The following is a 16266-nucleotide window of genomic DNA, read 5'->3' as shown; positions in this document are numbered from 1 at the left end:
TTATCTCCCATGGACAGAAGGTGGAAACCACTGCGAATCCTTCCAGTAGGAAGCAGTGGGGGGCTTCAGGTCTCAAAGTTCTGGGCTCAGGTCCTACCTAGCACCATGACTTCGGGCTCTGAGCCCTCATTTTTCTTTTTCTTTTCCTTCTTTTTTAGAAAGGGAGAAGGGGAGAGTGGGGCAGAGAAAGAGAGAATCACAAGCAGGCTCCATGCCCAGCTTACCCCGAGATCATGACCTGAGCCGAAATCAAGAGTCAGATGCTTATTAACTAACTGAGCCACCCAGATGTCCCTCGTGTCTCTTATATAAAATAAGAAGGATGATGCATGTTACAACTATCCCCATGCAAGTTTTGCCAACATCAAAGAAGATGTGATAATGGATATTTTAAAAAATACATTAAACCATGAAAGCACTACAGAGACGTGTTTTTGAAAAAAGATTAATTCCTCTCTGCTTCTCTAAACCAAACTGTGGTGAGAAATAAAAAATAATAAATAAATAATACATTAAAATGATAATAATAAATAATAAAATAAAATTTAAAAATAAAATGATAATTAAAAATGCTTAAAAACAGGAGCTACAATGAAATACACCATTTTATCAATTCCTTTCTTCCCTTGATGTGGTTTAGGGAAGTGAATTAGCACTCCTCTTAAAAGTGGTTATTGAGAGCCAAAGAATCATTTTGATAACAGATCACTAGAAACAACCCTGCTTCTCTTAAATAGCCAGATTATATTATCTTATGGACACCGTGAACCTTGGGACTATTTATTTCCTTCTTTGCTTAGACTCTTTGAAGGCCAAAGCCAAAATCTCCAGTCCACTTCTAACAACTAGACAGTCTTTCATGAGCAAGCTTTAGTTCTAATGTTCTTATTTTCTCTTTGCCTCAGTCTCTTACTCATGCATTTTTAGCCTATTTTCTGAAACTCAGTTTTTAACACACATCAAGCCTTCAAGGTGGGAAAGCGTGACATTAATTATCTGGAATGACCAAGAGTGAACACTTCAGTTAATAATGAATCTCATTTTACAGTTGCACAACTAAAAAGCAACACAAAGGGAAAACTCATGTCAGGTGCTTGGAGCTGTCTGCTGTATAGGTGAGTAAGTTGGTCAATGTGAATCCAAAAAACAGGCAAACAGAATTACCCATTGTGCCGATTTAAACTCAACTGCAAGTATGTCTGAATAACTCAACCGGGCTTGATAAAATTCCCTTATTTCAAAGCAATAAAACAAAGTGGCTGAAAATGAACTCCCAAACTCACTTAGGTGATTTGAGATCACGATGAATAATTTTATGGAGGTGCAGATAATTCATTCCACTTGCAATTCCCGTGGACCAGTCCACTAGCAATCGCGGTGTGATCTTTCTGCCAGCTCGCAAAACCTCGTAGAGCTGTCCGTGGGCACAGTACTCCATGATAATGCAGTAACAGGGGGCCTGAGTACAAACACCCCTTTCAAGAAAACACAAATACGTTTATAAATTCACATATACATACAAATGTACCTGTATACATATTTGTATCTATTTTACATATTTATATTTTAAGAATATTTAATGAATTTAACAATTTTAAGAATATTTAATACATTTAATGATTAAGACCAGTTCTCTACCAAAATAATATTGGCATAATAAGGCATAACTTTTCCTGATTCTTCAATTACCATTAAAACCCCTCTAGTCTACAAGCTTCTCTATTATGCATACAGCCAATTTTAGTTCATTTTGCTCACTCCAGATTATCTCTGTGTTGTGCTGTACCAGTGCTTCTCTGTGGGGCCATTCCATTTTGGGATAAACAGCATGTTTCCTGAGACTTGTATAGGCCAGGTACTGTGTTGTATTAGAGCGTTAAGAATAACTGAAATATCTTCCTTTTAAAATTAAATAAAAGGTTCTATATATAAGGCAGGGAAAGAGAGAATCTAAATAAAATACTTCTATTTTTATATTAATTATTGAATTTTAAATTATCAAATTTAAGATAACTAGAATGAGGACCAAGAAAGAGTCAATTTTCTGTATTATATAGTCTTTGAAAAACATTATTGTTTAGAATAAAAACAGTATCATACAATGTAACATATATATTTCTACATGGCCTTTATTCCCACCAATTCCTACATCTTCCACAAAGTCTTTCCTGATGATTCCAGTCCATGACGATCTTTCTCGTCCCTAAATTCCTGTGCTACAGCCATTCGTTTTTTTATACACAATTTTCCTCTCCCTACAAAGATCATAGATCGGCTCCTTGAAGGGAAAGGTCTTCAGGTTCTTTTCCTCCTACCAGGAGCCTGAGAAGTTCACAGCAAATCCTTGACAAATATTTCTTAGCTTCACCTTAACTTTCTTTGCTGCTAAACCCTTTGCACAAATGTGCGCAGGTGCACGGGGTGGGAAGAAGGGAACTAACATGGCAGAACTTCTTCTGTCTGGAATGTTCCATGCTTATTTAATTGTCTGATTTAATCTTTCCCAACCATTGCACAATGCATATGACCTCTTCCATTTTTACGGGTGAGGCTCAGAGAGGGAAAGTGACCTGTCCTTGATAATACACCTGTGACAGAGTTTGGATTCAAATCCAGTCTAACTTCAAAGCCTATGCTCTTTCCGCTCACTATGCTACACTGCCTTCCCTTTGTGCTTTGTAATTCCTGTATACACAAGCAGGCTGGGGATTCCTGTATCAACATTACCCTGGAAAAGTGACAATAATTAACTCCACACTTTTGTTCTGAAGATGAGAAAAGAGGACAATTATCGCATGCAATTCTCGGTATCCCATCTCTTAACAGTATGTATGCCTTCTTTCAAAACTTTCTAGAGGAGCCGAGAGTATTCTGTCTACAAGATGCCCATCTAAAGTCCTCAGCCAGCTACAAACTCATGTCTTCTCTCTTAGGCAGCTGTAAGCGATGAGACAATGAAGAGGCCATAGCTTGCGACCAGGGGAAAGTTCCAGAACAACAGCAGGATATGAAGAAGTAAAATTAGTCTTCATTCTCCCTGCCATGACACACTTGTCAAATGCCACAGAGTTATTCCTATTACTCTCCTATCGTTTTCCAAGCTGCCCAGAATTCTCATCTTCATTTCTAATGAAAAATTTTTTTTCAAGTTTCTGTTACTTGACTCTTAGGAGAACGTGGTGGAGCCCAGACAGACCACAACTGTAATCAGACAATTTAATTTTCATTACAGGAAAACAAAGAAGAAGCGGGGATAATGTAATGTGCTTAAGAATATTAAAATAAATATTGGCTTGAAGCTACCCAGCATCCTAGTCAACCATGTTTTAACTTGTCGCAAACAGACAGAAAGGGGTAAGAGTGATATGTTATGTGCTTTTCATCTTTCTTGACTGATGAATGAGAAGCAATCATGCCATCAGCCTTGTACTATGTATGACAAGGCTTCTCAGTGGCTATAAATAGAAGCTCTCTAATGACTTCTAATTGCTACCTTTTCTTCCCCTTGGCACCCAATTCCATTAGGAACAGTCAGAATAGGTCTTCCTAAAAGATTGCTTTCAAAAAATTGGAAGGAAAAAAAATACAGAATTCTTTTCTTTCGCTTCCCCTTCTGTACACGGTTCTTACTTCGAAGGAAGCTGTAAGCACAGCAATGAGTATCCAGAGAGACATACTAAAATCTAATCATGCCTTCGTATCTTCCAGACGGTCCTGAATGATTCATTGGCCAAGCAACACATGGCACAGATGGTTGCAAACACAACACTGCACAATGCCTCAAGAGCATGCGGTAATGAACCAGGGACACAGTCTCACTATTGTTTTCCATGTAGAGGTAAAGACTATTCAAGCATCTTCAGCCTAAAAAGTGGGGCAGCGGCACAGCCATACGTGTCCAAAATGCGGAATCTGTATGTGTAGGTGGGAGGGTCAGGAGAATGAGGTACAGAAAATGTTGCAAGGAAAAATGAGAAAGCAAAGGAAAGGAAGGAAAAAACAAGCTTCTCACAGAACACATCTTTCCCTTTAGTTACCCGGGACAACCTGCTGGACAGACCTCGTACCTGGGACAGATAGCCCAGCCCACATCAGGAGGCCAGAAAGGCATGCCAATCTGTAGAATATTAAGTGTCTCAAACTCAGCGTCCTAGTGATTGAAGCTTGAAAGTTTTTCAACAGAAGTTAAGTGAGAGACCCTTTCTTCCATCTAGGATGTAGCATACTAGAAGGGATGATTTTCTTGGTGAAGTAAGAGGAAGGAAAGGAGTCTCTTGGGAGTCTGTCTCCTTAAAAATAATCCTTCTGTTGTCTTTGGAAATGTATCATCTTTGGAAAGGGTATAATTAGTCTCTCTAGCATTTCATTTTCGCCTCACATCCTCCTGGCCCTAAAAGGGCAACAAAGGATGAAATCACTAGGGCAACCAAAGCTCTCTCCCATGCCCACTCTATGCATGTCCCTTCCACAAGGAGATGCGTCCAAGCGCCTCATTTAGTATCCCAGCCGGATGCTTATCTCCTTTTCCACATCTCTTTCCCTTTCCATAAAGGGGTCTTGTTTGGGAATCAAGACTCAGCATCAAGCTCCTTTAAACCCACTGTACAAAATCCGTACCCAAGATTTCTATTCCTTAGGAGGAGTGTGATTCCAATGAAAAATGATCCCATGACATGTTTACCTTTATAATTAGTGTTTTATCATGATAAGATCCCTCTTGGGGGCTGGGAGAAGTTCCTCCTACTTTCAGGAAGGGAGGCTTATAAATTATTCCACTTTCAGTGGTAGCCTCATCAGTCATACTATTTTCTGGGACTGAACTACATATATCAAATATACCAAGAAGCTCTAGTTTCCAACTGTCATTCCACCTAAAGACTAGCTTTCCAATTCTTCACCTTCCCTCCTATAAAGCCGCTCATCATTCATTTGTTTCAGGCTGGGGCAGAATTTGAAGGCTGGCAAGAGAATGGGAAGCCTGGCAAGGGACAGGTAGATGCAAAAGACATTACACATATTTAGGGCTCAACACTGCCAGGTTTGAGGACTGCCACAAATGTACCTTTGTGCCTCCCCTTTTGCTAGTGATCCCCACCATATTATGAAAATAGTCTGACCTAGAAAGATGTTCATACACTCTTGAAAACAACTATCTTGTGGCATGAACATAGCATATAACTTACTCTCATCAGTAACTCAACTGTCATTAGACTTAGAAAGCTGAGTATTTGGCATTACCGAGTATTTGGATCACTGAGGCAGGGAGAAACATTCTCAGGGTGCTCTCTTAGTACAAGTTCATATTTAAAAAGGGAGGCTAATAGAAACTAATACAAAAAAATACCTCTCTGTTACACAGAGACTAATTGTTCTATGATCACTTCAGATATCAGCTTTGTTTTCTTAACTGAACTTTCAGATGGGCAGGTTATCTCAGAGTGACCTCCATCATCTCACTGATAAATGAGGTTGAGTCATCAGATATAATTTCTTGGTAAGAACCCATTTTTCCACCAGGAAAAAAAAAAATCATTCCCTCTCTGTCCCATGTACACCCTTTCCAGGAAGGCTGAGCTCTGGCACAAAGAACTATCAGATTATATGATCCTTAAAGACAAGACTTCCATTTAATCATTTCTTGGTGTCTTCCCCAAATACCTAGCATAGTACAAAGTCTATAGTCTTTAAGACAGGAACTCATTAGTAGAAATTGGGAGGAAGAAAATCTATTTCTTAAAAAAAAAAAAAAAAAAAAAAAGAAGAATAAGAAGCCTTGACCTACTTGAAAGCGATGATGTTAGGGTGCTTCAACTTCCTCAAATGCTTGATATCCGTCTCATTCTGTTCTCTCACTTTCTTGATGGCCACTTCCTCTGCTCGGAACTTGCCCAAGAAGACAGCTCCTTGGGCTCCACTACCCAGCCACTGCAGCTCTGAGATCTCCTCAAATGGCACTTCCCAAGTATCTAGGTACACAAGCAAGAAACAAACTTAGAGAGATCTCGGAATTTGCTCAGGGATGGTTCTATAAAGCCACTCCAAAGGTACGAACTTCAGCATCACCCAGAATGATCTCTACCCTTGGACTCTCACCTGTAACTCTCCAAAACATATAACCTTCCTATGGGTTTTGATACAATAGATCAGATATTCTCATGTATTACTTTGTATCATTTTTAAAAAAGATTTTATTTGAGAGAGAGTGAGAGAGAGCACGAGAAGGGGAAGAGGGTCAGAGGGAGAAGCAGACCCCCGCTGACCAGGGAGCCCTACGTGGGATGTGGGACTCCATCCTGGGACTCTGGGATTGTGACCTGAGCCGAAGGCAGAGGCTTAACTGACCGAGCCACCCAGGTGCCCCAATTTGTATCAGTTTTTAGCCAATGAAATCAAGCATATCAGAGATCTCCAATATACCCTCCTCCAAACAAAACATATCTTGACATTCCCACAGCCCACCTCCTCACTTCAAGCTTGCATGTTCAATCCACTTCTCTGTCTCTATACCACTATCCTTACCCCATCACCCATTATAAGTCAGTGTTGTTTTAGTCCTCTTTGAATTTCTACTGCAGATGTTCAGTTAATCCTTCCTGGATGAATTGTCAATGATACTCTCCCAAGGGCCTAAATATGCATAAAATTTATATTAATATTTACCTTTTATTGAGCACCTACTATGTGCCAGACACTAGCATAAAAGCTTTATACATCTCATGTGTTGATCCTTTCAACAATCTGGAAGTTGGGCCTTATTATGGTTATTTATAGATGAGAAAACTGAGACACAGAGATTAGGTGACTCTCCCAAGGTCGTATAGCTGGTAAGTGGCAGAACTGGGCCCAGACTCAAGAACTGGCTGATACCAGGGCCAGTCCTTTCCCTACTATACCACATTGCCTCCCATGAAGTAAATGTGAGGGTCATTAGCCATGATAGATTTACTCATATAGATGCAGTAATTTCAAGTTTCTCTTTCTTAGAATTTGATTTTCTTTGCACCAAATAGGTAACAGAAGTCATTTCTAAGTGGTCACATTATTGATGATTCATATTATGCTCTTTATCCTTTCCTGAACTTTTTTTTTTTTTTTACCATGAGCTTATAATACTTTTATAAGGAATAAAATGCTATTTTAAATAAAATACTTCAAAAACCCAATCAATACATGCTTTAATGTTGTGGAACTTAAAAAGGAGAATATGATCCATTGATCCTTCTCCTTGTCCCCTTTTTATCAGCAAACTGTCACTAGACGGGTAAGAAAGAAACATCAAAGAACGAGGCGTCCCATGGAGTGAGGAGAGGATGATGACAATGTTAAAGGTTATGGGGGATTTTTGTTGGATGACCAATCACTGAAAGGTCACTGTCTGCAGAATACTGAACAAGGTAGTGTTGAGTCAGCTTTGAAGATATTCTGGTCTTGAAAGCAAATCAGCTCCCATCTACTATGGTGATGAAGAGCAGAAAGAAGTTATCAGTACCTAGAAGGGAACCACATTTCCCTCATCTCTCATTTTCTCAAGCTTGAGAGAAAATAAATCCTGTAGATTCTTTGTAAAATGCAACTTCTCATTATAGCAGTTAAAACATGACCTTCCAGAAAGGATGACATAGAGCAGAACAAATGATAGTGAGGGTGTTTGAGAGCATAGGTATTTAACCCATTCCTCTGTATCTGCTCTATGGAAATTAGATAGATGCTACATAAAAGCAAATTTCTCTGAACTACGAGTAGCTCACAAACATGAAATCACCAAAGAAACAAATGAAACCAAGTGAGATGCAGGAGGAAAGAGGGAGTTATGGGCTTGACTGCTTTGAGGATCTTTCTGGCTTCAAATGACAAGTATGAAGTATGAAGTGTTTCACACTGTCCCACCGTCATCCCCACAGGCTTATCTGTGCAGCACCCACAGGATCCAGATATCGATGGCATACTCGCAGAGGGTTTTACCTGTAAGGGGTCCAGTGAAGAACTAGACACAGTGTCCCTTTGGCCATTCTGGGGCCAAAGAAAGCACTATTACTGGATTCTGGGGCAAGCACATCCTGGGCAATATTTTTCTGAAAAACTTATAAAAGCCCAAGTTAGCTTAATTTTTCATATGATAACTACTAAAATTAGACCTCTTTGGGTGTTTTTTTCTCCTATTTACTCAATCTTTATTTACTGTGAAATGCTAGAAACACCAGCAAATATTAGGTAAAAAACCCAAAGTATTTAATCTGCAATCCCTTTCCATATTCAGTTTTCACCTTCTCTTCCACTCTTTGCTAATATGTATGCACCTTTGCAGAAGTTGTAGCTGACACATAACCTTTTCTACTTTTCTCATGTATTGTGTGTTCCCCATGTATATAAAGATCTCATTGTAAGCTTTAGTAGTGGCTTACGGTACCCGTTGACCTTTTCCGTACTTGTGTTTCCGTCTTTTTGTTTGCTGGTCCAGATTTGATACCTTTTTCTTTCTTTATACAATTTCCTCAGGCTCAGTTCTTAGGTTAGAGTACCATTTCCTGGCTTTTGCTATACCTTCTAACTTGCCACCCAAAAGGGCTTCGCTAGTTTTTGCAGAGAGCAGTAATGAATGAGTGTGTCCCTTTTACTGTAACTTTGCCAGCAGTGAATACTGTCGATAGTCTTTTGGGTTCTAAGTTATTTAGGTGTAAATAATGTTTTATACGTTTGCACTACTTCATTCATTCACTCATTCATTCATTCATTTAGACTTATTTATTTGAGAGAGAGAATGCACACAGGGGCAGAGGCAGAGGGAGAGGAAGAGAAACGCAAGCAGCCTCCTCACCAAGCAGGGAGTCCAATGCGGGGCTCAAACTCCCAACACAGAGATCACAACCTGAGCTGAAACCAAGAGACAGACCCTCAACTGACTGCACGACTCAGGCACCCCAAGTTCACACCACTTTAATTGCCAGGGATATAGAATATTTTTCCACATTTGTTTAATGCTCACATCCACTTTGCATGGATTGTCACATTTCTGCTTTGTGCATTTATCTGTCAGGGGTCTCACAGTTCTCATAAATGTGAAGGAGTTTTTCTATTTCTTTGATACCTATGAAGAGAAAAAATTTTTTTTGACAGACAGAGATCACAAGTAGGCAGAGAGGCAGGCAGAGACAGAGAGAGTGGGAAGCAGGCTCCCCGCTGAGCAGAGAGCCTGATGTGGGGCTCGATCCCAGGATCGAGCATACAGGGATCATGACCTGAGCTGAAGGCAGAGGCTTTAACCCACTGAGCCACCTAAGCGCCCCTGAAGAGAATTTTTTAAAACGACTTTGTATTTTATTATTTTTTGAACAAAATATTTTCATAGATGCCTGTCATTTCCTTTGTAATATCTTCTATCTTCTGAGAATGATCTACAGTTGATTTTTTAGAAAATCGAACCTATACATTCAACTGGAGTTTTTCTTGGTGTGTGGTGTGAGGACTGAGGCGCAGTAATTTTTTTCATGTTGTTACTAAATGATTCCAAACCAATCTGTTATATATAATTCTTTCTTTTCATATCATTTTATAATGTTTGTATTATAATTTGCTACATTTTTAATATATATGTATTTTTAAAGTAAACTCTACACCCAACACGGGGCTCGAACTCACAGTCTCAAGAATGAGAGTCGCATGCTCTACCATGCCAGCCAGATGCCCCTACAATTTATTGTATTTTTAAGTAAATAATGCCTATTATATAGGATTTTTATGAAATGGGAAACACCAAAGGTTGATGAAATTATACTAGAGAATAAAATTTTCCTCTGCCCAAAGTAGCTCATGCCTGTGTTATTCAGTTGTGATTAGCAAAGTTTTAATTATCCACAGAAAAATAGAGGGGACCACACTGGTAATCCAGGAACAGAGCATTAAGTGACACTTCAACCACTTTTCCATAAATCCTTTCCCTGGAACTAATTATCAGAAGTAAAACTGACTGATGTGATTTAGTCCTTTTACCCCATCCCAATGTCCCTGACAATATCTAGCTGGGAGCCAGGGAATAGGAAAATGACAGGAAAACGAATGATAGCAATGAGGATGTGCAAAACTGGGGGCCCCAATAATGGAATTATCCCCGATAATGGATAACGATGTACCAATGGAACCTGCCTGTGTTCCCTCTAGGGTTCGTCCCAGACTTTCTGCTTTTATATCTGTCCATTGGTACTCCTCCCCAGCTTCTATCTTCTGATTCATCACTACGACTATTTTCTTAATTCTAATATCTACCGTGATCTCTAAGGCCGAGAAAAAGCCCCAGGCCCACCCACTTTTAAGGCCTATGTTCTCCTTTGTTTGTATTCAGAGATGGCTATGATAATACTGGCTTTAGGCCTGGGAGCTATTTGGCAGTAAAATAATTCTATTACACATACTACCTCACTTAGACTTCACTACCAACCAACTAAATGGGAGATGAAGAGCGCATTAAGATTTCTGAAAAATCAAGCGAAGTTTCCCCGTAAGTATTGAATGCAGAGAACAGCTGTTCTGTGTGCTCTCCTTTGGTTGACTGTAATCCAGGATTAAAGATTAGCTCCCGGATCTCAGAGCTGACAAGGAAAAAACTACCTTAGTTTCTGGCTAGTGAATCTCTTTCTGGGCCCCGGCCACATCAGCCCACAGGAGGATAGCCTGTCACCTGCTGAAGAGTTAGGCAGCTATAAGCCGCCCTGTAAGCTTAAGCTGACCAGGCCCGTTTCCTATTTACTCTTGAAATAAGCCTTTCTGTCAGTCACATAATCAATCAGAAGACAATTAAATACAAATTTACAGGACAATTAAAAAAATTTTTTTTTATTTAAGTAGGCTCCATGCCTGTTACGGGGCTAGAACTCGATTCTAAGCCCAAGACCTGAGCTGAGATGGAGAAATTGGACTCATAATGGACTGAGCCACCCAGGCACCACCACCTCCCCCAAATTTTAAAGCTCCTTTTGATGGATACATAGGGTGTGTCTGTTTCCCCTCTTTATGAGCCTGAACCTTGATGCTGCATTTGGATCCTGAGATCTCCAAATTACCACCAAAATAATTATCAGACTGAACAAGTTAAGACCCTAAAAGCCCAATGTAGTTTTATCACATAAGCAGATATAAGTAGGTTTTGTGTCTAAGCAGAGAATAGGGAACTTTTTAAAAAATAATAAATTAAGGGTGGTCATCTCTGGGTTGTGGGATAACAAGTGATTTTTTATTTTCCTCTTTATGTTTATCTTTATTCCCATTTTAAAAAATAATAACACTGTTTAACTTTGAAATCCCCAACCTTTGTGTGACAAGGAACAACTTTTTAATTTCCTGAAACCTTAAGACCATAGAGGGGGAAAGAAGGGTGGAATGTGCAGGATGTATGAAAGACAGTGAGACAGACAGACAGACAGAACAACCTTACAGACTGACAAAGTTGTTCTGCATGTACAGGAAAGGATGCTGTGACGGACAGGAAAGAATGCTGTGACTGATAAACCCTGGAAAGCACAACTGGGATCCACAGATTTACCAGCAAATCCCAATACACTTATGAGGAAAGTGTATAGAGGGAGAGGTTTAAGAGAGATATAGGTTTAAGGAAAATATTTCAGAAATCGGAAAAACAGAATACACAGAGAAGTGGTCAATAGTGACTGAGGTTGACTAGCTGTTGTGGAAAAGCGGTCAATCGTCTCAACTGAAAGATATGAATATATATATATATATATATATATATTTAATTTTTTTAAAGATTTCTATTTATTTATTTGAGAGAGAGAGAGAGCATGAGCAGGGGGAGGGGCAGAGGGAGAGGGAGAAGAAGGCACCCTGATGTGGGGCTCGATCCCAGGACCCCTGGATAATGACCTAAGCCAAAGTCAGACATTCAACCGATGGAGCCACCCAGGCACCCCCAGATGAATATGTTTTTAAGAGAGAGTCACAGAGTCCAACATTCAGTTATAAAACAAATAAGACAGACTCTCATTTCTGGTCTACATTTCTGGTCCTTTCCAAAATTTCTTGATGAGAGAACTGTTAACAATGGAATCATTTATATAAGCCTACAATTATGTGTATAAAAAGCCTCAAAAAGCCAGGAAACCTTTTAACCCAACCATTCCTCTTTTAAAAACTTATCTTCAGGAAATCAAAGATATAGTAAAAATGATCACAGACATAAAGATATGTGTGAAAATTTAGTAATAAACAGTTGTTCATTGCAGTATAGCTCATGATCACTAAAAAATAACAAATTGTCAAGGAATAGAGGATTGCTTAAAGAAATCTTGGCACATACACATAATTTAGTATTATGTAGGTATTAAAAATGCTGAAGTATATTTCATGATATGGGAAATATTCAAAATATGAAATGAAAAGGCATAATAAAATAATTTGACTCTGTTTTTTTTTTTTTTTTTTTTTAAAGATTTTATTTATTTATTTGACAGACAGAGATCACAAGTAGGCAGAGAGGCAGGCAGAGAGAGAGAGGAGGAAGCAGGCTCCCTGCTGAGCAGAGAGCCTGATGCGGGACTCGATCCCAGGACCCTGAGATCATGACCTGAGCCGAAGGCAGCGGCTTAACCCACTGAGCCACCCAGGCGCCCCTGTTTTTTTTTTTTTTTTTTTTTTTTTTAAAGCACACACAAACACACATAGTAAGACTAACATAGCATATACCAAAAACCTTAATAGTGGAGACTGAGGATCATAGATAAATATTTTTACTTTTGGGGGGACGCTTACTTGTATATTCCAATTTAACCATATATATTACTCTTGCTATCAGGAAGAAAAAAACTCCTTTAAAGAATAAAATGAAGTGATAAAGAACACTAGGGCCATGTGCTCTCTTTCCTTCAGAAGCACAATGCTTGAATTGGAATAGATGAATATGGATGTTATACCGTGATGGGAGTTAATTTACTTTTTAAAAAGCTGTGGGGTCTAGACATAATAATGCTTCTTAAGATTGGTTGTATATTTGTTCTTTCCTCACAATGTGAGCTTTCTGTGTCTGGGCTGTAAGAAAATGATTCGTTTTTACTACAGTCTAAGCCAGGACACAATCTTCAGGCACGAAACCACATGGCATCTTTCTGGTTTTGAATTAATCCAGTGGCCATCCAGTGGCCATCATTGCATGAACTTTCAATAAAAAAATTTTCAAACATGCACTATGTGATTTATTTTTGTTATGTATCTATACAACTTTATTAAAATACCAAACATATATGAAAACATGGATGAAAATAGAAACTTAAAATGATGATAGCATTTTCTAGCATTTTCTTCCTCCTAACACTGTGGATTGATACCTCTAGACTTGATACCCCTAGACTGGACAACTACAGAAGATGGGCTTTGGCCAGAAAAGACCAACCAAATGTGAATCTGTTGCAGTCAGAAGGTTTTTAGGAGATCGGTATAGGGTATTCATCTGGCACTAAGGTTTTTTTTTTTTTTTTTAAGATTTTATTTATTTATTTGACAGAGAGAGACCAAGCAGGCAGAGAGGCAGGCAGAGAGAGAGAGAGAGGAGGAAGCATGCTCCCTGCCAAGCAGAGAGCCTGATGCAGGACTCAATCCTAGGACCCTGAGATCATGACCTGAGCCAAAGGCAGAGGCTTAACCCACTAAGCCACCCAGGCACCCTGGCACTAGGGTTTTAATCGAGGTTATCCAGGGAATGGTGGTGGTGTGTTTACACTGCAGCTTACCTTGCTGCTGCAATTTGTAATCAGTGGAATATGCCTTGCCAATGATATTCCATACAGGCCTTAAGCATCCAAACAGTCCTTCCAGAAACCCGCCACTGCCGCTGCCGGATCTGCTGAACTGGATCTTGATGTCTTCAGTTCCACTTGTGCTCTCTCCATCCACGGTGTTGCTGGTCCCCTGAGACATGGCCATCTCTGATTCATCGTGTTCCCTCAGCTGAAGAACGCTGTTCTCAAACTGGTCCCTGGAATCCTCACTTACACTTGTCAACACTGTTGTGGTGATGGGGCTGTTCATGCTCTCGGATAGCTCTGTTTGTGCCACCCCCTTTTCCTGCTGGTCCTTAAGGAGTGTGGGGGAAGGGTGGTTCCCCACAGGCATGAGTTCATCCTGGAGTCTGCTGAAGGTCCTGCTTTCACTCGAGGGCAAGTGTGGGGAAGAGGAGCAGCTCAGGGGCTCCTGCATGTTGGCCATGGTGCCATGAGTGTGCCCAGGATCCTGAGATGACACTCAGAGGATTAGTGGCACAGAATTCGGATGTAAGAGAGGGCTCCAAAACCTGGGGAAAAGAGGAGGAGGACATGAGATCACCCTTCTCTGAGTCACCCACACTACCACACTTCCGCTTATAATAATAAAAACATTGAAATGATGGGGATTGGTTAAACACCGGTATACATCCAAATGGTGGGATACTGTGCAGTAATTACAAATCACGTTGTAGAAGAGTCCTTACAAACCTGAGAAAGCGTTCATGACATGTTAATATAAAAAATAGGTTAGAGCCATATATCCAACATAATCCCTTACAATTTTTTAGTTTTTATTTAAATTCCAGTAAACATACGGTATAATATTAGTTTCAAATGTACAATAGAGTGATTCAACACCTCAGTACGTTACCTGGTGCTCATCACAACACGTGTACTCCTTAATCCCCACCACCTGTTCCACCCATCCCCGGCTTTTAAATGGAAAGGACATACAAATACATATATAAGAAAAAAGACTGGAAGAATATATCCCAAGAATTAACTATTGTTAATTATTAACTTTTGTTAATTCGAGGTGGTTAGATCTGGGAGGGATTTACGTGGTGTTTTTCAAAATATTCCAAGCATTCTGCATTAATATGTCACTATGGAATGAATGTTTTTGTCCCCTTGCTCCAAAATTCATACGCTGAAGCTCAATTCCTTTGGGAAGTGGTTAGGTCATTAATCCTCACAGGGTTAATGCCCCTTTCTCAAAGAGATTCTGGAGAGACCCCCCTTGCCTCTTCTGCCCTGTGAGGACACAGTGAGAAGACCGCTGTCTATGAACGAGGGAGCAGGCCCTAACCAGACATATCAAATATTCCAGTGCCTTGATCCCGGACTTCCAGCCTCCACAACTGTGAGAAATACCTATCTGTTGTTTGAGCCATCTTGTCTCTGGTATTTTTGCTATAGCAGCCTAAACAGACTGGTAAATATTATATATTAGGTTCCTAATCAGAAAAAAAAAAAATTGTTTCCCTTTCCAAAATTAAATGTCTTGATAAACATTGTTTTATTAGGAACAACATCCTGCTCAAATTTTTTCTGTTTTCTTTAGTGTTTTTTTCTACTGGGGCATTGTTGTGTTTTCTAGGGTATTCATTAAGTCATGGAGGTAAATGTCTCACATAAGTGACAACACAAATCCCTGAGATGTAAAATCTGTTTTTACTATAATGTGTCAAATCTGGAGCAACAAACTAAGTCCCAGTGCTTTAAACTTATTCTTTGCTTCTGATCTGTCCATTAGTACCAATTTCTCGGGGCTACCCAATCCCTGAAAATAAAGACATGGAATTGTCTAGATTGGTCAGCTCATGCAAATTCAATCTTAAATTTAATTCATTGTCTCTTATCAGAAATTTACTTTCTTTATAAATCCTTATATAATAATTACTCCTTCCTTCACTCTGTACTAAATATCTAGGATATGTTTAACAGGAGCCAGGGTATAAAGATAATCTCACTTTACAGAGGGGGCAAGAAACAGACCAACAGTGATTGACAGCACAGTGCTTATCATGAATCAACCAAGCGCTCCGGGAGCACAGAAGAGGGAGACACTTGGAGGGCTAGCTGCCCAAAGGTGCTAACTCTTGATCAGTGTTAGAAGTGTAGAATCTCACTGAGTTGGCAAGAAAGGGGTGAGAGAAGAAGGGGTGAGTGAGAGAAGAAGGAGAGGGTCCAACAGGGGTGGAGAAAGTATGAACAAGGGCAAGGATGCCTGAAAGAATATATGACAGTGGGGCGCCTGGGTGGCTCAGTGGGTTGAGCCGCTGCCTTCGGCTCAGGTCATGATCTCAGGGTCCTGGATCGAGTCCTGCATTGGGCTCTCTGCTCAGCAGGGAGCCTGCTTCCCTCTCTCTCTCTCTCTGCCTGCCTCTCCATCTACTTGTGATTTCTGTCAAATAAATAAATAAAATCTTTAAAAAAAAAAAAAAGAATATATGACAGATTGAAGTAGCTGGAGTGTAGGCTGTATGGACATATACAGAGA

At 39.8% G+C, this 16266-nt stretch overlaps 1 protein-coding gene across 6 annotated transcripts in view; it reads right to left on the bottom strand.

Moving 5' to 3' along the window:
- MAP3K13 (mitogen-activated protein kinase kinase kinase 13) overlaps positions 1-16266 on the bottom strand; it is a 165236-nt gene that overhangs the window by 29198 nt on the left and 119772 nt on the right. For all 6 annotated transcript variants that reach the window (XM_004745177.3, XM_045088712.1, XM_004745184.3 and 3 more), the window contains 3 exons: positions 13731-14290; positions 5783-5966; positions 1284-1475 (listed from right to left, as the gene is read on the bottom strand). In XM_004745177.3, coding sequence (XP_004745234.1) covers positions 1284-1475; positions 5783-5966; positions 13731-14205 — 851 coding nt within the window. In that variant the 5' untranslated portion in view covers positions 14206-14290. The remainder of the gene's footprint in view (positions 1-1283; positions 1476-5782; positions 5967-13730; positions 14291-16266) is intronic.

The sequence above is a fragment of the Mustela putorius genome, unplaced genomic scaffold (assembly GCF_011764305.1).
Source record: "Mustela putorius furo isolate JIRA1106 unplaced genomic scaffold, ASM1176430v1.1 tig00003834_pilon_pilon_pilon, whole genome shotgun sequence".
In the NCBI taxonomy this organism is placed as follows: domain Eukaryota; kingdom Metazoa; phylum Chordata; class Mammalia; order Carnivora; family Mustelidae; genus Mustela; species Mustela putorius.
The sequence above is the reverse complement of the archived record's forward strand: the minus strand, read 5'-3'. Positions and strand labels throughout refer to the sequence as shown.